General features: G+C 42.3%; 1 protein-coding gene across 4 annotated transcripts in view; it reads left to right on the forward strand.

The window, feature by feature from the left end:
- The window catches only part of NCOA1 (nuclear receptor coactivator 1), a 1,171,950-nt gene that overhangs the window by 587,230 nt on the left and 558,182 nt on the right, over positions 1-26,538 (forward strand). For all 4 annotated transcript variants that reach the window (XM_044062390.1, XM_044062389.1, XM_044062386.1 and 1 more), the window contains exon 8: positions 13,661-13,801. In XM_044062390.1, the coding sequence (XP_043918325.1) occupies positions 13,661-13,801 (141 nt within the window). The remainder of the gene's footprint in view (positions 1-13,660; positions 13,802-26,538) is intronic.

Here is a 26,538-nt window from a genome sequence, read left to right on the forward strand (position 1 = left end):
AGTGTATACTTCTGCAACTCTTTCCATGAGGGCATTAAATTGTCAATTTCATATGATACAGTACCAAGAGTATTTGTTAGATGAATTGCATAAGAAACTGTCGTCTTCTGTACCCCTTGATCGCAAATCCCTTCAGGATCTGGTACATAACTCCCAGCAGGTTAGTAACCATTTCTTGCAGTGTGGTTATGATGCATTGGAAGCTTCATGTAGGTCAGCTATGACAGGTGCAGTCATACGTAGGCATGCCTGGCTGAAGGAACAATCTCTGCCAGACCATGTTAAAGCTAAACTTTTGGATGCTCCTATGGAAAAGCAAAAATTATTTGGTTCCACGGCTCAAGAGGTCTTAAAGAAATTTGAAGAAAAGGCAAAATCTGTGCAAACAGTCAAAGACTTTCTGCAAGTCCAACCACCGAGATTCAGCAGAAATTGGCCTACTAAGAATTGGTCTTTTCCGGACTCAGACAGATCTCAGAGAGGCAGGAATAGGCGTGCCAGAGGTAGAGGGCAAGCTAGAGGCTCCTACAGAGGCCGTCAATGGCAGCCTCCCAACCAGAGAGGTAGTGCAGGAACTACAACTGCTACACCAGGACAGACTCAATGACTTTGTTTTGACTCACGACCAGGGCTCAATTAGAAGCACCTTTGGGCGGAAAGCTTTCTTTATTTTCAAAAAATTGGCACAGCATTACAAGGGACACATGGACACTGCAAATAATAGATAAAGGATACAGGTTCCATTTCCACACATTGCCAAAAAGAAAAGGCATGCCAGACCTGCCACCAAATCAGAGGGCAGAGGCTTTGAAACAAATTTCCAATTTAATACAAATGAAAACTATAGAAAAGGTACCTCTTTCAGAACAAGGCCAAGGAATTTACTCCAGATTATTCCTTGTTCCAAGAAAAGAAAATCAATGGAGGCCTATTCTTGACTTGTCCGCACTGAATACTTACCTCATTGTGCCAAAATTCAAAATGCTGACTCTACAGCAACTCCTTCCCATGCTGGGCAAGGGGTCTTGGCTGGTGACTCTAGACCTCAAGGAGGCATACCTGCATGTCCCTATCAGACAAAGTTGCAGAAGACACCTCAGATTTCTTGCAAGGTCAGAGCATTATCAATTCTCAGCATTGCCCTTTGTCTTATCTACTGCGCCCAGAGTATTCACGAAATGCCTGGCATCAGTAATTGCACACTGCAGACTTCAGGGGATTCAAATTTACCCATATCTGGACGACTGCCTTATACAAGCGGACAGCAAACAAACTTTGTTAAAGGACTTGGATTATGCCATCCACCTACTGCAGGCCTTGAGATATACAGTCAACATCCACAAATCAAGACTTGTTCCATCCCAAAGAATAACTTTTCTGGGTGCAGATCTAGACACAACCACCCAAATGGCCTTTCTCACAGAAGAAAAACAAAAACAACTACCGGATTACTTCAAGAATCTGTCAAGACAAACTCAGCTGACTGCAAGGAAAATCCTGCAGGCCCTGGGTTACATGGCATCTTGCATTCTTCTGATTCCACAAGCAAGGCTGCATATGAGAAAATTACAATGGTACCTAAGGAGTTTATGGACTCAGCACAGTCGCAGCTTAGAAACTTTGATCCCACTCATTCCATGCCTTCAAAAGGAATTTCTGTGGTGGGCTCAAGCCTGCCAGTCGAACAGTGGGTTGCCCTTCAGCAAGCCAAGAGCCAACCAAACCATCACTACGGACGCTTCAGACCAAGGTTGGGGAGCACACACGGAGGGCAGATGTATCCAAGGGCTATGGTCACAAAGAGAGCTGCGCATGCACATAAACCAAAAGGAAATGCTGGCAGTGATACACGCAATTGAGGCCTTCAAACTTTTTCTTCATCAAGGCCACCTACTCATAAGGACAGACAACACCACAGTTATGTGGTACATAAACAAGCAAGGAGGCACCCATTCCTACCCTCTTTGCAGACTGGCAATGAATCTATGGGAACTTTCCTTGAAACTCAGTATACAGCTGCAGTCCCAGTTCATGCCAGGGAAAGACAATATACTGGCAGACAGCTTAAGCAGAAATACCATGGATGCACACGAATGGATGCTGCACCCAGACATCTTCTTACTCATAACACGATCATGGGGAAGGCCGGAAATAGATCTGCTCGCCTCTCCCCACAATCATCAACTGAAGAAATTATGCTCAAGGACATACCACCCACAAGCATGGAAAGTGGACGCTCTCTCTTTCAGCTGGAAAGCTCTAACAGTGTATGCTTTTCCACCTTTCCCATTAATTACCAAGGTCTTACTGAAGATCAGGACAGAGCAGCCCAGAGTGATTCTGATAGCTCCAAACTGGCCAAGACAGCACTGGTACCCACTGTTAAAGAGCATGTCACAGACGAAACCGTGGCCTCTCCCCCTATGGCCACTTCTACTGACACAGCACAATTTCAAGACTCTGCATTCCAACCTGAAAACCTTGCAGCTAATTGCCTGGAAAATACCATGACTCCTCCTCAGGATAAGCTATCCCAGAGAGTGAAGGATATTATTATGGAAGCTCGCCGGCCTTCCACAAGGAAGGCATATTCAGCAAAATGGAAAAGGTTTCACACTTGGAACACAAAGGGCCTAGATGTGACACTGATGAACATGGCACATATACTGGAATATTTGGCAGAATTGTTCCACAACGGCCTGTCTTATTCTTCCATTAAGATACATGCCTCAGCAATTTCAGCAGAATACAATGTTGATCCACCTGTCTTCTCTCATCCTCTCCTGAGACAGTTTCTAAGAGGAATCAAAAACATCAATCCTCCAAGGAAACCACCTCTACCTACTTGGGACCTTAACTTCGTGTTGGAAAAACTAACACTTCCTCCCTTTGAACCAGCAGCATCTGCAGATCTACAGCTTCTGTCTTGGAAAACTGCCTTCCTTCTGGCCATAACCTCAGCAAGAAGAGTATCTGAGTTACAAGCTCTAATGGCAGTACAGCCATTTCTTATCTTTCATCAGGACAGAGTTTCATTGAGAACCAATCCTACATTTATGCCAAAGGCTGTATCCAGGGTATCTTTGAACCAAGCTATTCACTTGCCTACATTCTTCCCACAACCACAAAATAAAGGGGAGAAACTTCTGCACACCCTGGACATACGCAGACAGTTGCGCTACTACTTGGACAGAACTAAAAGTTACAGAAAGACTGATCAGCTGTTTGTAGCATATGCTGCTGGGGCACAAGGAAAAGCAATTTCCAAACAGACAATTTCAAAATGGATAGGAAATTGCATTCGTTTTTGTTACTCCTTTCATGGAAAAACTGTGCCAGCTAACATTAGACCTCATTCCACGAGAGCCACAGCCACCACCACAGCTTTCCTAAGAGGGGTGGCTACCAAGGACATTTTAGAAGCTGCTACATGGAGCTCCGTGCATACATTTGCCAAGCATTACAATTTACCTTTATACTCCAGATCCAGAGCAGGCTTTGCTACGGCAGTCCTGCAGGGTATCTTAGCTACACCATCCTTTACTTAGTACCTCCACCCCCAGATTGGCTATGGTATTCTACCCATATGTGATGACTGCAGATGCATCCTTGAAGGACATAGTACAGTTTTGTACCTACCATAAATGTAGATGTCCGATAGGTATGCATCTGCAGTCAGGTTTACCCTCCTCCTTCCCCTCTGTGGTATACTTCTTGGGTACTTACCCTCTTATAGCTAGCTGGGGGGATCTATTATGGTGTATTTGTTTTTATAGTACTGTGCATGTTTGGATTTGTTTTTAAAATGCATATCTCCAAATTTTAGCCTTCCTTAGAGGGCACCTGGCATCTGGGACAAGAAAAACTGAGGAAAATGGCGTCGGCTGATGCTTTTATACCCCAGACGCTCTGACGTCGGGGAAAGTGCGACATCAGCCGAGGCCAGACCCAGACTTTGGAATCCGGCCGACCGAAGGGCTGCCTGAGGCGGGACAACCCATATGTGATGACTGCAGATGCATACCTATCGGACATCTACATTTATGGTAGGTACAAAACTGTACTTTGTGGGACTCTGTGATTGCTCCCAGTTTGCAGTCATCCGTGAACTTGTTGACCCAAAGGCCATTTACTTAGGCCCGGACTTTTGAGAAATAGATGCCAAACACCCACCCAGCACAGACCTCTGTGGTACTCCACTCGTGATGATGCTACTGGTGGAGGTGGAGTCGCCAGTTTTGACAGCATGTCAGTGAGCCAGTTGGCTACCCATCTATTAACGTAAGGGTTGATCCCTATCTGGGATAGTTTCTCAACTATGCCAGAGTGGGGTATTGTTGAAAGCCTTGACAAGTTTGAGATAGGCAGTGTGCACTGTCTTACCTCTGTCCATGGCTTTGGTGACATTCTCAAAGAAGTCCACCGGGTTTAATAAGCATGATCTACCCTTAAAGCCAAACTGGGTTGGGTCCAGCATTTAAAGGTCACATATGTACTTGTTGACAAGGCCCATGACGATTATTTCCCTAGCTTTACAGATAAGGTTGGTTAGACTTGTGGATCTCTAGTTCCCAGGGTCATTTGATGGCTCCCCTTTTGCAAGGGGATTACTGGTGCTGTTCTGCATTCTTCAGGAACATAGCCAGTTCTCAAGCTGTGATAAGAGAACACTAAGTGGGTCCACCTTGTCTTCTTTTAGATTTTTTTATTAGGCAACATGGCATGTTATCTGATCCCATTGAGACTGTGTTTTTGTCCTTTGTGATTACAGAGCTGACCTGTTCTCTAGAGATACTAGGCAGAGGGCTGGTGTCAGGTATGCTTTGGGATATTGTAGGTGGGGTTAGGAGAGTAAAGTTTGTGCTGAATCTGTCATCTAGCAGGTTGGCTATATCTTCCAGTGTAGTATGAGTGATCCCGTCTATAACCAGTTCGACACATAGCTAGGCATTCAGATGTAGTTAAATAATGCCTTATGATTATCCTTGGCTAGGGATGCGATTTTAGTTTTGTAATTTGCTTTAGAAGACTTTACAAGGTTTCTGATTTTCATGTTTAGGCTCAGGTGGGAACTCTTCCTCTGCAGAGTGATATCTCTATTGCTATTGGACAACAGCTTATTCCTCTTGTTATAAAATCTGTTTATACCGGAAGGCCACCATTATTTTTATAGGAAGACCCGATTTTGATCCCGTCAAGTACTGCAGAGTTTATGCAGTCAATTAAGTATTTGTACAGGGCATTTGCATACACTTCTGCATATTGATAATTGATGTCAGCGATTGCAGGTGGTATGAAGCTTTTTATGCCATTGCTTAGTAGGCTGTAGTTGGCTTTGGTAAAGTTTCTTAGTTTGTGTTCTGTGTGGTTGTCATTTCCAGTAGTTACTTCAGACAAGACTGATTTGTGGCCTGACTTAACCAGGGAGGGCATCATGCATGAGAAAGTACAGTGACCCCCATGTTGGGGAGTACTATATCCAGAACATTAGAGTCCCTAGTGGGGGGTGCAGGCTGTCTGTGCCAGAGCATTTGTGTTAAAGTTCAGGATCCTTTTATGGAAGGATAGTTGAAATCTCCCATGACTAAAGCATTGGATTGTATGATGATCGAGTCCAGTATGTCAAGGTAGGTGGTGTGCTTATCCTGGTTCATGTTGGGGGAGCTATAGCTAGCAATGATGTGGTATGGTACTTTCCCAATAGTCAATTGGACATGGAGTAATTCGAGAGAGTCATGCTGTTTAACCAGTCTCGAAGTGTATTTGGTTTTTATGAAGATAGATACACCTCCACCTTTGGTTCCTTCACACTCATTTTGAGGTCTGAACGTGTGGAAGGCATTGTAGACTTACATGGCTGGATTGCTCTTAGCGGCCTTGTACCATGTCTTGGTAACTGCACAGACGTTGGCATCCTCTAAGGTGAGGAGTGCTTCCCGGGAGTGCAGTTTTGTGTTTAAAATACTAGCATTAAGCAACATGACCCTGAGTTTGTCTCTGTTAGATTTTGTTATATTAGAAAATTTGTTGTTTTGACATTGCCTAAGAAAGACATTATGGGGAGGCAAGGGCCTTTGCCAATACCTGAAAGCCTAGCGAGGACAGGTACAGACCATCTCTAGCAAAGCAAGGTCTGTCTACCGTATCCTCCCAGGCTGACAGATACTGGATCACCCTGGACTGACACCAGAAGCTAAGCCAGTTGTTGAATTCAATCATATTTTGTTTATACTGTGGCATCATACTGGGTCAGAGTAGGGTATTGCTTAGGGCTAGGGACATAACCTGTCTGGGACATGTAATCAGAGAGTTCTGTCATGTCTGTCTTCATTTAGTCCAGAGAGGTACATCTCAAGTCATTCACTCCAACATGAACTATGACAGAGTCATAATGGTACTTGTTGAATGACATGCGTGTGCATGTGTGATTTGTTGGATCCTGGCACCTGGTAGGCAGCTGACCGTGACCTACTTCTCCAGTCTGGTGAGGGGGACATCTGTGTGCCTCACTATGGAGTTGCATGTGACCAAGACATTTGATGTGTCTTGCCTTAGGTGCTTATTTATTGAGATATGGGTGTGTTGATGTGTGCAGTGGTTTCTTTTTGCTTAGTGGTGAGTGTGGGTGGTTTGTGTTTGGGAGGTCTCTGTTCTTTTAGTAGGCTTTTACTTAGTTACCTCCACCTATGTGCTGTGACCTTATTTTGTGTGAAAGGTAAGGTTTGCATGAGAGGTGAAGCGTGTGTGCTTTCAAATCTCTTTGATGCGTCTAACAGAGGTTACCTCTTCTCTGGAATGGACTTCCAATTCAGGTGAAGTAGAACCCCTCGCTGACCCTATTTGGGTGTAATTTAGATAATTGGATGGGGAGCCGCAGATTCATCCTGAGAGTTTCACCAGGGTCTCGCTTGGACAGGGGCAGTAGTTGTTGACTTAGTTCCACTTAATACCTTTATTGTTGAATGGGGGTTGTACTTGGATAGGCTTTTAAGGGCCCTATTGCCATTAGCCTAGTAACCACCTATGATGTCTAGTTTATTTTTATGTGAGAGAATTAACTCCACTTCCGCAGTGTGTTTGCATCTATCACATAGGTTGTTAGTTTGCTTTAGGAGTAATTGGTTGTCTGTATACTTGAGGCAATTACTGTGTTGCTTCAAGATGCCCATATCAGTCCAGCAGGCAGGAGAAATGATGGGAAACTGCCCATCCATTCTGGCAAGATTTTTTGTCAGTGTGGTATTTGGGAAGGAAGTAGGCTAGTTGGACTTGGTCACAAGCTGCAAAAATGTAGTAGTAATTCAATTAAATACAGTTGAAGTGCAGTGCTGGATTAAAATATACTTATTTTTCAGTGGCTGCCTTGGATTTTAATTCAGTTTCACTCCAGATCTCTGGCTAAAGTTTCCAAATGTTGAGGAGCTCTGGTAAACTGAGCACAAATCTGTGCAAATATGAGGCTTATATACAGGCAAAGTTAAACAGTTTTAATGGAGGGCCGTGGTGGTGCAGAGGTTAGCGTTGTTGCCTCACAGCAAGAGGTTCTCCCGTTCGATTCTCGGCTGGGGCGCCTTCTGTGTGCAGTCTGCATGTCCTCCCCGCAGTCGAGTGACATCTAAAAACATGCAGGTAGGTGCGTGAATGGGTGTGCCTTCTTTGAAAGTTGGACGTCGGGCTGGGAAATTGACACCGTAAAATTCACTGCCAATCATTAGCGGACCAGAGTTTCGCTGTAGCGACCCCTAACCGGGAAAAGCCAAAAGACTTTACTAATGGGAAAGCCCGAAATTGAGCTTTTCTCCAGCAGTCCCCAACTCAGATGTGTCCTGAGCTACACACTTCTGCCACAAGGGTGCACGGAATCCACTTAATGTTAGAAGGCTGGTTTAAGAGCACAGTGATACCAGTCCATTTAGATTGAGCAGTTCTGAATCTAGACTATGGTATGTAGGTCAGGGAAACACAATTCCTAGATGGGAGGGAATAAAGGAGAGTCACTTAAAAGGTCAAAGTAAGTGTGTTTAGTAGTATACTATTAGATGATCTGCAGTGGTACCACCCTCTGCACAAACTGGCAGTTGTTTGAGCAGCTGTGAACAGTAGGAGATTGTGGAGAGTATTTCCTAGAGAGGATTTTAAACTGGAGAGATTTGCTTATATGCAAGCATGGGGAACCGCATTTGCACAAGGCTTTTATACCAGCAGGATGAAAGACTTTTCTAAAGTTAAACCCTCGGGTCAATCAGATAAAGACAAAATAAGCTATTGACCAATAGTTCACACCTTGGATGGGTTGAATTTAGCACTCTGCTCCCACCACAGAGCAAAAGAAATCTCCCAGTGTAAAACAAACTGGGTTTGAGCTCAAGTGCATTAGCAGATGTTTTAGAACAGAAGTAAGAATTCCTGAATTTTCAGGAGTCCTTGGAAATAAGTTTATTAACCTTGCGAAATGTTCACAGCACACAAAAACTTTGCAAAACTTAGCAGAGGTATTTTGGCAGACTCCGAACAGCTTTTGTATAATACTGTTAAAACAACCCAAGGTGAGTACAGTAACAAGCAGATGGAGTTTATTTAACAAGTGCATGCTGAAAAACCACGATAAATTCAACCAAATAAATAAATGCAGCACAGAAGCATGTCCAAGCCAGGCACAAGGAAGCTCTGAATAAATGAACAAACTGTCAATGCATTTACACCTGCTGCCACTGAGTGACAGATGCGTTTGAGCAGAGGGACCAGGCTGTGGCATTGTAATTTCCCCTTTGTTGTTTGCTTTATATTTAGCCCCACCAGCAGAGAGAGTAGGATTTCGTATGCACATCCTTAAGGGAAATAACAACCATACAGAATGTTATATGTATTGCAGAAGGTATTCTAAGAACTAAACCAACTCTGTAGTGGAGAAAGGAGATTTTGCCAGTGAGGATGACTGCAAGTAGAGCTTTAGAAAAATCAGCAAAAAGGGGTGGAATTTACCAGAGAAAATTGGAAAAGGAACTAAAGTATTGAGAGCAAATAACTAGAGTGGGATGAGGCTAAGAGAAGTTTGGACTGCAGATTAGAGACTGCCTTAAGTAACTGGGATTGATATAAGCATACAGGCAAAGAGAAATGGATAAGGGAATACCAAGTGAAAGACCAGCTCTGATAGAGTTTTTGTTCAGGTCTCAAACATAAATTACTGTCTAAATGGGGCTAATTAGTAAGGCATATGTAATATTGCATGATAGCTATAAGGATCAAACAGGAAGTTAGACAAAACTGGGGAGAGAGACTGCAAAGGCAGTTTACCAAAAAATAAAATAAATTAAAAATAAGAAAGACATCTGTATGACTTTAAAGTATGTGACAGTCCAGAAGGTTCAGGATTTTTGTTTTGAAGTGCCTACATAGTTATTTTTATATCCCAAGCATACTTTAAGTAGATAGCAAATGCTGGAGGTGCGATGGAAAAGAGACTAGTAACTGTGAGCATGTTTTGGTAGTGTGATGAGTTTGTAGAGTTTAAAAAATCCTTTCAGAAGACTCTCTCAGAAATGTTGGGGGAACACGGGGCTATAAATAAGGAAATTACTCTTGAGCTGCAACACAGGATCTGCATTGTACATTGTGAGGCCTTACTAAGTGTAATACTATTGGCTTCCAAAAAAGCAATTGTATAATGGAAATCAAAATGTAAATTGAAGGACTGAATATTGTAAAAGAGATTCAAGAAGTTGAGGTGGGATCTTCAGAAAAATGAAGACGCACATTACATGTAAATAGATGGGAATTTGTGAGAATGTTGCTCTCCTCACCCTGAGCATTATTCTGTGTGAAGTTTAAGGGAAGTCAGTAATTGAGCAATGTATATAATGCTGGAGTGAATTTTTGTTAAAAAGGAAGAAAATGTATGTAGTGTGTAGTGCATGAATTTGACAGATGTTAATATGGTTTGTTTCTATACTATTACTGTGTGTGCCTGTCAAGTGATTTAATAAAGGTTTAAAAAAAATCCGTTTGGAAACTTGTTTCATTTAACATTAATTCCTTCTTAATCATTTTGGAAATTGAACATATACTTACCAGAGTTAATGCTCCCCCTATCAGTTGCCTTTTAATTGCAACATATCTTAACCTTTGATCTCTCTCTTTTTCTACTTCTACAAAAAATCCTTACCCCTTTTTCATTGCTCCAATAAGATCATCAGTGTAGTTCTTTTTAAAACCTTGCTTTATGACAATTTTGTGTTGTATTTTATTTAAATAGGTCTGTTGTAGAGTTATTGTATGTGGTCTAAGTAGTCTTGTATGGGTTAAGTCCCCCCCCCCCCCGTTTTCACTTTAAGCCAAAAAAACTTTAATTCCATGTTGTTGTATTCTTTAAGATCACTGACATATGATTATTTTTCTGTGGTTCCATGTTTTGGCTGTTGCACCATGCCCAAAGTCAAAAACGTGTTTCATCTCAATACAGGGTATTGCATTTTGCTTCAGAATCAGAAACGGGTTCTTGAAGCACATGGTAGAAGCTGAATTTTCACTTATTGGCAGATGTGTGTTCTAGAATGAAGCTGTCTCTGGAAACTTACACAGACTGTCAGGACTAGGAGTATATTAAGTCATGCCAAAATGCAGGAAAGAAAAAGGAATCCTACCTTCTATATGATTTTTTAAGGCAGAGCTTTGCTCTTCACACTAATATTTTTTCTGGAGTTTTATTTTAGTCATGATGGTATCTTTTTCATATGATGTAACCTTGTGACAGCCACATGCTAGATAGTGGGCTATTGCAAATGGGAAAAGTCTTCCTGTAGCAGTAAATCTCAGTTTAAAACATCCACAATAATTGTTTCTGAGTGTATCATTTCTTAGGTATTTTAAGTAAAACTTAAAAAGATCTTGAATCACTTGCGCACAGCATCACCTGAAGGAGTTACATGACTTCCATAAGTCACTGGGTATTTTTTTAAAATAATTTATCATTGATCCATCTTGTGTTAGTTGGCTGCATTTACAGATCTACATAAATGTTAGGCAGACCAACATTTCCCCTGAGCGTTTTCCAAATAATAGATTGGTGGATGGTGTATACATTAACAAAAGTAGTGAGGTATCTGAATTGCTTATTTCAGGTCTCTTAGTCACAGAAAAGAGTCGGCAAACATTGGAGCTGCCTCATGAACCTCAAAGTTGAAAAGCTTTTCTAAAGCAGCCTTAGCAGCTAGTTTGGAATTAGTGACACAGTACTTTCACTGCTCTGGATGCATCGCTAAGTGAGAGGTTTGGGATGCATGGCTAGGCTTAAAAAGGCCCTTGTGGTTGTTTGTCTAGTAAGAATCTATGAGAGCAACTGTAGAAGACATAATTGACTTAGAAGTAGGTCTCATTTGGATGACATGAAACAAAAGCTGTTGGATGCTTCAGCAACCTACTCAAGTTCAGCAGTTGGTACAGAGCTTGCACTGGCCTATAAAGGGCTGTGTGAGAAAACGTGCCAGATTTTCCATTTTTCCATTCTTCAAGAGATGAGTAGGCCACAAAATGAGCACTAAATGTCATTATTACAGCAGGCTTGATACACACACACCCACACACACGCACACACACATATATATATATATATATATATATATATATATATATATATATATATATATATATATATATATATATATATATATATATATATATATATATATATATCTTAACTTGCCAACCCCCACTTGAACTGGTCTTCTCTCTTCTCATCTTATCTTCCTTTCCCTATCAACCCTTTTTCCTCATTGTACTTGCTCTGGCAAACTGTATCCATAATGCACTCCTTTGTGTAATATTCTCTAAACCTTTTAATTATTTGGCCTATGCTGTATACTGTTCTCAAATTTTGGAAATTGTACTTGTTAACTGTTATTTTACCTATGCATTGTACTGCTGTGCACAAATTTTTGACTTGTACTGTACTTCTGTGACCCTACTTTAATATTTTGTAAATATCATAATTACTTGTATAATTTCTGGGGTCTCCACTGAAAATGGGCCCCTGTCTTACTGGAGTAACCCGGTTAACAAATGTCAATAAATAAATATATATATATTTTATAGTCTGACAGGATTCATGTGGTGGCTTCCCTGTTGTGTCCCATTAGCTCTTTTGTTCCTTCCACCTCACTCAAGCATGCCTGGCTCTTAGCTCAGCTCCTTACATTGGCAATACCTACAGGTGGGTGGGTGTGGGCCCACAGGTTTGCAGCAGATCTGCACTGCACTGGAGGTGTGCCCCTTTTTCAGAAAGGCATTTGTACTAGCACAGAATACCTACCTTTGAGTGGCAACAACTGCGGACCCTACAAGCCACCCACAAGGCTTTGGGTTAAGGAAGATCATAGAATTAGCAGCATGACCTGCTCCATTCCACCCAGTTCTTACCTCCACATTGAACAAATGAGTAAATAAGGTCCTCCAAGATTTCAAATCTTGGAGGACCTTATTTACTCATTTGTTCCATGTGGAGGCAAGAACTGGGTGGAGTGGAGCAGGCCATGCTGCTAATTCTATGGTCTTCCTTAACCCAAAGCCTAGTGGGGGGCTTGCAGGCTCCGCAGTTGTTGCCACTCAGAGGTAGGTGTGCAGTGCAGGTCTGCTGCACACCTTTGGGCCCTTACCCACCCACCCACCTCTGTAGGTATTCCTAGTGTAAGGAGCTGAGCTATACCCTCCTTCCATGAGGGATGAGGTGGCATTGGCTGCTCACTCCCATTTTCCCCACCTGGCCCCTATAGTGCCCGTGCAGCTAATTGAACTCAGGCTGGCTGGATTGTAGTCAGCTCTTCATCTGTCTGTGCCACAGGACCATTCTGTTAAGATAGATACTTTTGTAGTGCTTGCTTAATAATCTAAGTATGGAATCCTGCATTTTTTTTTAGGAGAGTGTTCAGTAGTGGCATTGGAGTGAATTTCTGGATTCAGAGGGATAACAACAACAACACTCTTCACTAACCTCATGCATATTGGAGTAGGCAGGTGGGCATCACCATACTCAAGATTTTGCATAGAATGTGTAGAACTTTGTTTGTTGAAAAAAGTGTACCCTACCAGGGGTCCTTTTGTCAATTATTTTTGGACCTAGACTTCCTTGCCAACACTTGGAACATATATACTGTTTATGTAAGAATGCAGTTCTTTTTGTACCTATATCTTTATCTGAAAAAGTAGATAAAAGACTGAGAAATAAGGCTTTGATAGCAACATAAAAATTGTGCAGCTTTTTCAAAGTTCAGAAATGCTGAGTATAGTAGTGCTGAATTCAAAACTTCATGGAATAAACAGATAAGATGGTTGCAGTATAAGGGTGCTTTTATTGATATTATGAAGCTGTGGTTGTCTAGACTGTTTTAAGGACATGATTAGTGGTTGCTGCATCTTAGTAGCTCTGACTATATGATCTGTGTTGCATCATTTCTGAGGGAATGTGGGGTGATCTCCAAATTGCATCACATGAAACATCACAGTATGTCTATGTGTTCCTCTGAAGATTTTCCTATTTTTTTCAGAAGTTAATTTGCATTAAGAATGTTTACCATGAAGCTTTATTGTTTTTCATTGAAAAAATGTTTTTTTAAGGCTTGTTCAGATGCTGTTCATTAATCTGTCTGACTTGTTTCCCATTTTTTAGGTAAAATTATCTCCATTGACGTTAGTAGTCTGAGATCCTCAGGAAGGCTTGGTTGGGAGGACCTGGTAAAGAAATGTATCTACGCTTTCTTCCAGCCCCAAGGAAAAGAGGCTTCTTATGCTAGGCATATACTTCAAGAAGGTATCCTTTTTATTTTAATGTTTGTGTTAAGATATTTAAATTTTATAGTAGCTTTTACATTAAATGCATTTTAGCGTTTACATTTTGGCCATTTATTTTCTGTTTATATTTCTTTAGTTAAACACTTATGTTTTCTTTCTTTTTTTGTTGCATTTTTGTTTTTGTATTTCTAACATGGGCAGATCCCACTGGGCCTCTGTCCCTTTTTTATGTTGGAGACCTGAGGGTGATGTTCATACTACCTCTTGTGACTTTGACCAGAGCAACAGAGGAATTTCCATTTTTCATCTGCAAGTGGCATGATATCTTTAATGTCTAGATGAACCAAGGCTGACTTGAGCATATGGTAGAACTATCTCAGTACATTGCCACTACTTGTATATGACTCCAGTATCTTGTGGGTTGGTAAACCTGCAACCTTTGAACTTTCCAGCATTAATGGTAAGTAATGAAGTTGTTGAATGAGTTGTTTTTTTTTTTTGCCTGTTTACTTGTAGCCGTGTTTTTGGTAGGCCTTGGTTTAATGGGGTCTTTTAATTTCAACCCAGGTAGGCTTTATGAATTTTGCTGCAACCAGCTGTGTATACCTGTTTTTTTCAATGGATTTTTTGTACTTTTTTAGATCGCTCATTCTGTTAATTAGTGCTGAGATGCGTACCTCTTCCTTCATACTTTGTAGTTGCACTACCACCTGGTAGTTTAAATACTGCAGAGAAATTCTAAAACAGACACTTGTTATGAAGTGAAAAGCAGCTACCCTGATACTTGGTAATGTCCTTCTGTTTCTCTGTTACAGTATTCTTTACATGAGGGAGTTGTCTGCCAAGGCGACTTGACGTCAGCCAGTATATCAAAGTCTTTTCCTACTGTAGGGTGCACGACACATCCTACATAGGTCATAAAAGGGATGTATGCATGCACCATCCACAGAACTTCTTTACCACCAGTTAGATCGCCAGTCCTGGATGTCACTGTGCTGACGGAATAATTTTCTTCTGTAAAGATAAGGTCCCATTTGGGAATCCTTTCTGTCTTTTGCCACTGCTGTTTTGTGATTGACTGTTAATGTCATCCAGGAAAGGGAAGTTCAACTGTGGAAGACAAATTCCGCACAAGGATAGTCATTCACAGCGCCATTTCTGTCTTGGGCCCCACCACAACCAAAAAAATTGTTCAATTTGTCAATCTTTTTTGCCCAAGATCCATAGTCAGCTGTCATCCCTCGCTATCTATTTGGAAAACCAACAGCTTAACCTCTTAGCTGAAACTGCAGTGGAGGGTTCCTTGGACCCGACGACAGAGCCTACAAAGCATAAGACCAAAGAACCTAGGCCTGAAGCGGAAGCTGCGCCACGCAATATGGATATCTCTCCTGAAGCACTTGAGAGTTTGGGATACATGCTCCATTGCGGATCCAGATCCACAGGCTGAGCCAGTTTTACAGGCCACCTTTAACTGGATGTAGGCACATTCAGAGAGGCCTCACAGACATTGGTGTCGATGTCCAGGGGAAATCTAGGCTCATCATGTCTGAAAGCCCCAGAGGATTAACCCAGCTTGTAGTGAGAGAGGATATTGAGTCGGATCTCGTCCAATGTAGGTCTACGTCCAGCCCTCCTCCTTTGCACCAGATAGCAAAGAAAAAACAAAAAGCTAAACATTCCTCTCCCCCTCCTGACTCTCAGGAGGAGTGGCGGAGTTTCACACAAGGCCTCTTTAAGGACTTCATGGCTCTTGGGCCTTCCTCAGGTCACTCAATTTCCCCTGTTACCTGGCCCTCTTCCCCTCAAAAAGGGACAAGGGCACAAGCCACTTCAGAGGAGGAATCCTCATCTGATGAGGGCAGTGATTCACTGGCCTACTCATCCCACTGGAATTTCATATCCCGTTCTACCTTTACTCAACGAGGAGCTCCAGTGGTGGATAAAACAACTGTCTATAAATCCAGGACTTCCCATTCATCCAATCCCCCCAACTCGAAACCTGTACACAGATGCATCAGATACAGTTTGCGGAGCAGCTCTGGGCACTCACACAGCTTAAAGTCAGTGGACATCCTCTCAGAGGAAAGACCACATAAATGTAAAGGAAATTAAGGCAGTGATTTTTGCCCAACAGACCTACCAACCCCTTCTGAGGCCAGGAAGGCTGCATATCCACACAGACAAAATGACTGTTCTGTGGTATATAAACAAGCAGGGCAGAACAAGATCCTATCTCCTTGCAGACTAGCCTTACAGGCATGTGATCTAGCCCACCTACTAGAAATGTCTCTTCAGGCAGTTTACATCCCTTCCAATCAGAACTCTGTGGCAGACACATTGAGCAGATCCAGAACACAGGCCCATGAATGGATGCTTCACGGGGATCTGTTCCTGGGCATTGTCCACCAGTGGAGTATTTCCACAAATAGATTTGTTTGCCTCCCCTTTGAACAAAAATCTTCCAAATTTCTGTACCATAGAGCCACGTCCTCTGGCATGGAAAGTGGACACCCTATCAATCTCTTGGAAGGGGAAATTCCTGTATGCATATCCTTCCCTACCACTCATTCCAAAAGTCCCGCTGAAAATTCAACAGGACAAGCCAAAAATCTTGCTGATTGACTGACTACCTGTTGGCTAAGACAGCACTAGTTCCCCTTTAACATCTAGCCAAGGGCAATCATCACAAGTTACCTCACAGACTGGACTTAATCACATAGAACAAGGGCTCACTCATACACCCACATTTAGAAACTTTCCAGCTGACCCTGTGGGTAATAGAGCCCTGATCCCTTTCAGACATCTTTATTCCGATGACATGCTTCAAGTCCTGTAGGAGGCCAGGAAACCCAATGCCAGAAAATTTTACCTTTCCAAATGGAAGAGGTTTTCACTTTGGTGTCTTGCTAGAAACCATTATGGTGGACTCCCTCATGGTTCTGTCATATCTGTGTGAATTGCTTAATACTGGTTTAGTTTACTCCTCCATAAAAGTACTTTTGTCAGCTATATCTGCTTGTCTGCTGCTTTTCCCTCCTCTAGCTTCCAGATTTGAGGCAAAGCAATTCCTTAAAGGCATCCTACATATTAGACCTCCTAGGAGACCTGTCGCTACCCACTAGGACCTTAACTTTGTGCTAGAGAAACTGACTCAAGTTCCTTTCAAGCCAGCCTCTGCTAGCTCCCTCAAACACTGTACCTGGAAAACTGTTCTCCTGGTGGCTATTACCTTCACCAGGCAGGTATCAGATTTAGAAGCCCTTATGGCTTCCCCTCCTTTCTTGTTTTTCCACAATGACAAGGTTTCCTTTAAGACTAAAACCTTCCTTCATGCCAAAGGTGGTTAATGAATTGTCCTTAAACCAGGCCATTCACCTCCATACCTTTTTCCACCTCTCCCCAGAACAATAGTGAGAATCCTACACACTCTTGATGTACACAGACAGCTCTGGTTTTATCTGCACAAGATCAAACCTTTTAGGAAATCAGACCAACTGTTTGTGTCATTCCACCCCAGGGATCTGGGATTGCGTGTGTCCAAACAGACCATCTCCAACTGGATTTCCAAATCCATTTCTTTTTGCTATGCCCACTATGGTAAAGCCCTTCCTAGCTCAGTCAAAGCTCACTGTAAAATGGCAGTATCTTCCTTGGGGGCATTCCTCAAAGGGCTGGACACCAGCTCCATCCTAGAAGCAGCTATAACTGGACATCTGTCCACAACTTCACAAAACATTACAAGCTAGATTATATTTCCAAATCCATGGCAGGGTTTTACCAGGGCCATTCTCCATGGATTCCTGGAGAGTTCCTCTGCCACCTCCATCTCTTTCTGCATTAACTTTTTGTATTCTCCTTCATGTAAAGAATACTGCAACAGAGGAATAGAAGGACATAGATTAGATGTTCATCGTGTTTCACTGTTGCAGTCATTACTCTTGGGTTATCCTGCTGGCAGGCTAACCTCAGTCAGCCAGAATTCCAAACTCTAGGTCCAGCGGCGGTTGCTGTCGCCTCTTCCCCTGACGTCAGTGCGCCAGGGGGTATAAAAGATGCAGCCGACGCCATTTTCTTCAGTCTTTCTTGCCGCGCAGTGCCCGAAGCAAAAGCAGTTCGCAAGTGCCAGTCGGCCAACTCCTGAGATTTTCACATCCGAATTTCAGAACCGAAGTCTTCATTAAAGCTAAGTACCCCATTGGGGAAACTTTTTTCTTGCTCCAGATCGATGTCAGAAAAAGTTAACAATTGTATTTCTTGTGGGAAGCAAATACCTCATAGGGATTTTCACTCTTACTGTATTCCTTGCCTAGGCCCTGATCACAACGTTGCTAGCTGTCGGTTTTGTGCTAGATTTAACCAATGCACTGTTAAGCATCTGTTTGATTTTGCATTTCATTACTTTGGCCGAAGATTTAATTATATAATGCCGTTGGAACAGCCGACGACCGGAGTTTACAAAAACTGCAAGGACAAGGAAAAGGTTAGGCATCTGCGGTCCAAAGCCGACGACGAGGCCTCCGCTAGGCCAGTCGCTGGTTTGCCGGTTCTCAGTGAGGCGCTTTCGCAGCCCTGGCGCCTGCTACCTCAGAGCCACAGGCCGCTTCCGACTCCCAAGTTCAGCCGACTGGGCCTCTGGATACTCAAGGTATTGGACACTCGGAAATCATTCCCTCAGATGGGTCCGGAGCCGCTGAGCAGGCATCGGCTTCTGAGGGTGTCTTCAGACCTACACAACTATATATTAAGCCATCTTCAGCTTCAAAGACTAAAGCAGCTCTAAAGACAAAGAAACAAGTACAGCATTCTCCTACTCAGACTTCCTTGCCTAAAAAACAGATTCTCAAAATGGCCGAAGACCTAATTACTTTGATCAGGGGTTCCCATCCCCCTCCTGATAAGAGGCCTAGGCAAGAGACAGAGTATGATTCTTCTGATCAGGTTTCTATTTCCTCCGATTCCTCTTCTGAACAGGATTATTCCATGCTTCCCTATGAGGATTTTGATGCTGAAGAATCCTTTCTTTCAGCCTCTCCTCCTGAGTATTATTCTTTTGGGGAAACCCTGCATACCATGAGGGAGCATTTCCACTGTGAGAGCCAATATTATTCTGAATCTAAGAAAAGGCTCTGAGACTTTCTGCTACTTCCTCAGCACAGACCCCTTGCTATTCCACCTGTTCTAGACATTGTAGATGATGTATTTTCAGAGTCCTGCCTGTCCCCTGACACTTTACCCCCAGCACCTGCTAAGCCAGGCAGATACTACAGGGCCCCATATTCCCATAAATTCCTATATAAAAACCCCACTGCTGACCCAGAAACTATATCTCAGGGTCCCAAAGGGGTTAAAGCTTCCACTGCAAAAAACCCTGTCCCCTCTGATAGGGATTCTAGGGCTCTAGACAGATGGGGGAAAAAAGTTTACACTTCTGCTACCTTGGCTGTAAGGGCTTTAAATTGTCAGTTTCATATGCTTAAATATCAGCAATATTTAATGTCACTGCTTAAACAGAAATTGTTGACAAATACTGAATGTTCAGAGAAAAAGGAAATGCAGGATTTATTGCATGCAGCTGAACAAGTGGGAAAGCATACTTTGCAATGTGGTTATGATTCACTGGAGGCCTCTTGCAGGGCCGCTGTTACAGGTTCTGTTATTAGAAGGCATGCTTGGTTAAAGGAACAGAATCTGCCTGATCATGTTAAAGCTAAATTATTAGATGCTCCATTACAGCATGATACTTTGTTTGTTACTAAAGCAGAAGAGGTGTTGAAAAAAATGGAGGATAAAGCAAGATCCATGCAGACAGTCAAGGATTTCTTACAGGTACAGCCACCCAGGTTTAGCAGGAATTGGCCTTCTAAAAATTGGTCCTTTCCAGTGTCAGACAGACCACAAAGAGGCAGATACAGGCGTCCCAGAGGAAGATCTCAGCCCCAAGGCTCATACAGGCCTAAACAATGGGGTGCTCCTACCTCCAAAAGCGGAGAAGACAAATCACAACCTTACAGGAAACAGTCCCAATGACTTTCCTTTGCCAGATCCAAGCACTTTTCTTTTGGCAGCCCCCCTTGGGGGAAAACTAGCACTTTTTTCATCAAATTGGCAAATGGTTACCCAAGACAAATGGGTCCTGAACATAGTGTCCCAAGGCTACAGGTTCCATTTTCACACCCTACCAAGGTCAAATGGTATGCCAGACTTGCCAGACAATCAATGGGCAGAGGCACAAAAACAAATTACAGCCCTCATGGACATGAGGGCCATTCAACAAGTACCACAACAAGAGCAGGGGCAAGGATTTTACTCCAATCTTTTCCTAGTGCCCAGAAAGGACAAAACCTGGAGACCAATACTGGACCTGTCTATACTAAATACGTTTCTGGAAGTTCCAAAATTCAAAATGTTGACTCTACAGCAGCTACTGCCCATGCTGGGCAAGAAGGCTTGGCTCGTAACTTTGAACCTAAAAGAGGCATACCTGCATGTCGCAATCAAACAATCTTCCAGAAGATACCTCAGATTCATAGCTGGCTCAGTGCACTACCAATTCTCTACACTGCCCTTTGGCTTATCTACTGCACCCAGGGTCTTCACAAAATGCCTGGCACCAGTAATTGCGTTTTGCAGACAGAGGAATTCAAATATATCCCTACTTGGACGACTGCCTAATTCAAGCAGAGAACAAAGACATTCTTTTAAAGCATCTGGCATTTGTAAAAAGATTACTAATTGGCCTAGGGTACACAGTAAATGAAAGGAAATTAAAACTAGTGCCCTCTCAAGAGATAATATTCCTGGGTGCAAACAAATACAACTGCCCAGATGGCTTATCTCACGCCAGACAAACAAAAGCAACTGACTTCTTACTTCAAGAAATTGGCAACAAAAACCCACTTATCTGCAAGGAAAATCCTGCGGGCCTTGGGTTGCATGGCATCCTGCATTCTACTAATTCTATATGCAAGACTGCATATGAGGAAACTATAGTGGTATCTAAAAAGTGTTTGGATTCAGCATTGCCACAGCCTGGAGACAGTAATTGCACTCATTCCCTGCCTGCAACAGGAGTTTTGATGGTGGGCAGAGGCCTGTCACCACAACAAGGGTCTGCCATTCAGTTTACCCACAGCCAGACAGACAATGACAACGGATGCATCAGATTATGCCTGGGGGGGCCCATATGGCAGGAAAATGTATTCAGTGTACATGGCCTGCAAACCAGATGCATATTTACATCAATCAAAAAGAGATGCTAGCTGTTCAAAATGCCCTGACAGCTTTCAAGGACCTGCTTAATCCAGGACAGCTACTGATAAAGACATACAATACTACGGTCATGTGGTACATAAACAAGCAGGGAGGTACACATTCCTACCCCCTCTGCAGATGAGCAATGACCTTATGGGACACAGCATTGACTTATCAAGTTCACCTGCAAGCACAATTCCTGCCAGGAAAAACAAATACTCTGGCAGACGAACTAAGCAGAAACCTCATGGATCTCCATGAATGGAAACTGGATCCATGAGTCTTCAGCATGATAACAAGGAAATGGGGATGCCCAGACATAGATCTATTTGCCTCCCCTCACAACTGCCGATTGCAGAGATTTTGCACAAGGATTGATCACAAGCAAGCATGGAAAGTGGACGCCCTATCCTTCAGCTGGAAAAATCTAACAGTATATGCCTTTCCTCCACTGCCTCTCCTTCCCAGGATACTCCTAAAGGTCAGACAAGAGAAGCCAAAAATTATACTGATTGCACCAGACTGGCCACGCCAGCACTGGTACCCAATCCTAAAGAGCTTGTCTCAAGGTCCAGCATGGATATTGCCTCAAACTTCTCACTTGCTGACCCAACAAAACAATCAGATTCTGCACAGCCAACTCAGGATCTTAAATCTGGCAGCATGGCAGATAATGTAGTTATTCAGAACACTCCTCTTTCAAAAGCTGTTATGGATGTTATCTTGGAGGCCAGGAGGCCCAGTACCAGAAAATCTTATGCAGAAAAATGGAAGCGATTCTGTGCTTGGAATCGGGAACAAGGCATTGACATGTGTGTACCAAATATCCCTCAGATTTTACAATACCTAACTGAGATGCTGAACAAAGGCCTTTCTTTCTCATCAATTAAGATTCATGCCTCTGCCATTTCAGCCCATTACAATACGGAACCACCTATCTTTTCTCATCCTTTAATAAGGCAGTACCTCAGGGGCCAAAAACAATAGGTCTCCAAGGAGAGCACCAATTCCGGCTTGGGACCTCAATTATGTTTTGGAAAAACTCACACTACCTCTTTTCGAGCCAGCCTCAACAGCGAATATAAAATTTTTATCCTGGAAAACAGCTCTGCTCCTAGCAATAACCTCTGCCAGACGAGTCTCGGAGTTACAAGCACTCATGGCTGTGGAACCTTTTATCATTTTTCATCCAGACAGGGTTTCTCTGAGGACAACCCCAACATTTATTCCTAAGGTGGTGTCCAGTGTGGCCCTCATTCAAACCATTCACTTGCCTACCTTTTATCCAAATCCACAGAACAAGGGTGAGAAAATGCTGCATTCTTTGGACATACACAGGCAGTTACGCTACTACTTGGACAGAACTAAAGCTTTCAGAAAGACTGAGCAACTTTTAGTGTCATATGCTGCAGGATCACAAGGAAAGGCCATCTCAAAACAGACTATTTCTAAATGGATAGGCCATTGCATTCGTTTCTGCTATTTTCAGCATGGTAAATCAGTGAATAAGGGCATTAGGCCTCATTCTACCAGAGCAGCAGCCACTTCAGCAGCCTTCCTCAGAGGAGTACCAACCAAAGATATCTTAGAGGCTGCAACTTGGAGTTCAGTGCACACTTTCACAAAGCACTACCACTTACCTCTTTACTCTAAATCCAGAGCAGGCTTTGCCACTGCAGTCCTGCAGGGCCTCATAGCCTCTCCTAATCCTATTTAGCCCAGCCACCCATCCTCAGCTTTGGGATTCAACCCAAGAGTAATGACTGCAACAGTGAAACACGATGAACATAGTACAGTTGTGTACCTACCATAAATGTAGATGTTAGAGTGTATTCACTGTTGCAGTTCAGGTTACCCACTCACCGTCCCCCTTTTCTTTGCTGGGACTTATCTTGTACTTCTCTATCCTATACAACCTATGTGGTGTATTTGCTTGTAGATGAATGAAATGTTATTTTTGTGCATGCATATTTTTTCAGCCTACCAATTTGGGGGCACCTGACATCTGGGGCAAGAAAAACTGAAGAAAATGGCGTCTGCTGCATCTTTTATACCCCTGGCACACTGATGTCAGTGAAGAGGCGACAGCAACCGACGCCGGACCTAGACTTTGAAATTCTGGCCGACTGAGGGTAGCCTGCCAGCAGGATAACCCAAGAGTAATGACTGCAACAGTGAATACACTCTTAACATCTACATTTATGGTAGGTACACAACTGTACTTTGCGTAAGAACTTATAATGATAGATGTGCTTCTCTTCTTTGTTGCAGTATTCTGTCCCACCCTCCTCCCTCACTTCCTTGTGTTCTTGGATGCATTGATCTTCTTGCCCTTGGGCTGTCTCTCCTCCTGGGGCTTCAGTTCTGAGGATGGTGCACATACATCCCTTTTATGGCCTATGTCTGATTGTGGCCTATCTCAGACGTATCACATACTCTATATTAGTAAAAGACTTTGATATACTGGTCAACATTGGGTCGCCTTGGCAGGCAACTCTCTCATGTAAAGAGAACTGCAACAGAGAAAAGGACATCTATCGTTATGGTAAGTTCTTACACAACTAAACTTTCATTATTTGACTGATCACCTGCAAAAGGTGCTTCAACAAAGTATTAGTTTAAGGGTGTGAACACTTGCTTATTCTACATTTTTTTTATATTTATTCCCCTAACAGATTTGTTTGTTTTTCAATTGAATTGTACAGGTTATAGGTCACATTAAAGGTGGGAAAAGTTTTGAAATGATTTATTGTGGTCTCATTTTTTTATATCCCAAAACCTGACATTTTAACAGGGGTGTGTACACTTTTTATATCCACTGTACCTGCCAGTCTTAAGCCTACAAGCAAAAGATGTAAAACTACTAACACAGATCAGTCATTACAGCAAGTGTGCAACTTTCATTTCTTTAACATGGGTTGGGGTGCATCCGCAGTGGTGCAGCGGTAGCATTGTTGCCTCACAGCAAGAGGTACTCCCGTTCAATTCTCTCGGCTGGAGTGCGGGGAGTCCCTTCTGTGTGGAGTCTGCATGTCCCCCCCGCGGTTGGGTGGGCGTTCGAAAGACATGCGTAAATGGGCATGCCTTCGTTGAAGGTTGAATGTCGAGCTGGCACCTCGGTGTTGTGAAAGTCTACTGCCAATCATTAGCGGACCGGAGTTCTGCTGTGGCGACCCCTAACTGGGAAAAGCCGAAAGACAAACAACAACATGGGTTGGGGTGCAGATAAAAAGTGGCATGTTGCTTAAGTAGAACTCAAATGTGATATCATCTAAAGGTAGTTTAATGTCTAAATGTAAAAAAAAAAGAAATTAGTCAGGATGCTTTAACAGCTACTGAAACATGGCTTCGTAACTCACAACTCATGCTCAACCCAAAAAAGACCAAACTACTACTTTTTCCCCATATCCCCCTCTCACGAAAAAAACTAAATTTGTAGTCCTCTTTCTTGATAATACAGCCATTGAAGTCACTTCTCATCCCAAACTGTTAGGACTGATAGTGGATGATGATCTTAGATTCAGCGTGCATATACAAAATTGTGTAAGAAACTCATCTGAAAGTATGGATGCTTTACAGAGCCAAAATCTTTCTCACAGACGCAACTAAAACTACACTTGCCACTACTTGTCTCCTCCCTGCTCTTCTTTATGGTGCTTCCATCCTTACCTAACCTCCAGACTTCACAAAAAATTAAAACTTGAACAGTGCTGTAACAAAGTTGCTAAATTTGAAGCACATACCCCTTTCAGAACCCACCACTGTGTAGCACTGACAAACCTTAATTTGTTAGAACTGCCACATCTACTAACGTATACACAATTTCTTGCTACCTATAAAATTATCCAGCATCCATCTGCCTGTCCATCACTAAAATCATTCTATACAACTATGTTCCCAGTTGGTCATTGAACAAAAACTTCTGTCTTTCTACAAACCTAGCAAATCTGCTGGGCATTTTCTGTACTTGTTCAAGGTTGCTAAGGCCTGGAACTCATTACCTCTATCCATCACCTGTATACTCTTCCACCCATCTTTCAAAACTACTCTTAAAGGCTTCCTGTCTAAAATCTGGCTGCATTTTTGCTCAAAACCAGGATAAACTATATCCCTAATTGTGAACAAGTACCCTTTCATTCCTTATACCTCCTTACTTTCCCTTCTTCACTTACTTCCTTACTGCAATTCTCTTCATTGACTTTCTCTTTAAATATACCGTAAGCCTGTTTTTCCCCTCACTTCATATTGCAGTTCCTATTTGTATTAGACCAACTTGCCTTTAATTTTTTTTCAAACTGTCGAAAATTTCTCTAAATGTTATGGTAGAGAGTCGATTATCCAACTAATTGGGACCTAGGGTAGTTCGGATAATCAGACCGTTCAGGTAATCAGACGTATAATTGAACAGGATAAAACTTCTGAAAATATTTTTGATGAGCAGTAAACAATAAAAAGAAAACAAATTTCCTGTACAGAATGGTGCAGTATATTTTTGTAGTACAAGCTCAAAAGACACGCACAAGCGAATACATTTAACATTTACGTATTCAGACTTTATGGTTTTCCAACCCAAAAACTTTGGAAGGCTGTGTTCGGATAATTGACGTTTTGGATAATCCAGTATTCAGATAATAGACTCTCTGCTGTAAATTATTGTCATCTATTGTATCGATTCTTAACCAATATTTTTATATTATGTCTAATTTGTTATAATTATTTAAACTGCTTGTGTTTTTGTTTTATTTTTGAAGATTGTAAAATTATTCTTAAAATGTTTTGTAATGATTTGGAGCTTTTCTTCCCGGCCTCCATTGAAAATGGGCTTTTGTCCAGTCGGACTTGCTCGTTAATCAAATGTCAAGTAAGTAAATAAAGATAAATGTACATGCAACTGGAGAGGGATGTACAACTCAGTATATCTTGGGAGGGTGTGTAGATGGGAGAGTTGAAGCTTCCAGGCCCTCTGGGTGTGTGACCTTCCCTGTAGTTAAACTTTGTCAGTATTGGTGTGTTTTTAACTACTTTAGTCACGTATTCTTAAGATGTTGGCGAAGCCATATGAGCTGTTTTGTTTGTTTTAGAGTTAAGTATATGCAGGAGGCTGTAGGATTGGGTGAGGGGTATTCTAAATCTTTATTTTTTGTGTGTAAGGTTGCAAGGAATGCTTGCAGTGCTTATTCACAGTCACTGTGAATGCAGTGCTGTAATTGGAAGTGATGGTAATGGTGGTGTATTCTGATGTAGGTTATCTGGGTCCATTACCCTTAATTGGAGTAGTAGCTGACATGTTAGTCATTCATACACTCATTTGTACTATTATGTAATATTTAACTCTCTTTTGTAGTCTTACCTTGAGAGGTTTTCTGAATTTTGTACAACATCTGTGCTTTCTTTCACATCTCTTCAAAGTGTCTGTATTGTGTAATTGGAGAAGAAACATCCTTACTAAGGCTAATAGGTACCTATATCCCCTGAATCAACCGGTGTCGTCCTATTCATATG

This window comes from Protopterus annectens, chromosome 2.part1 (assembly GCF_019279795.1).
Source record: "Protopterus annectens isolate FY-2018-M chromosome 2.part1, PAN1.0, whole genome shotgun sequence".
Taxonomy (NCBI): Eukaryota; Metazoa; Chordata; order Ceratodontiformes; family Protopteridae; genus Protopterus; species Protopterus annectens.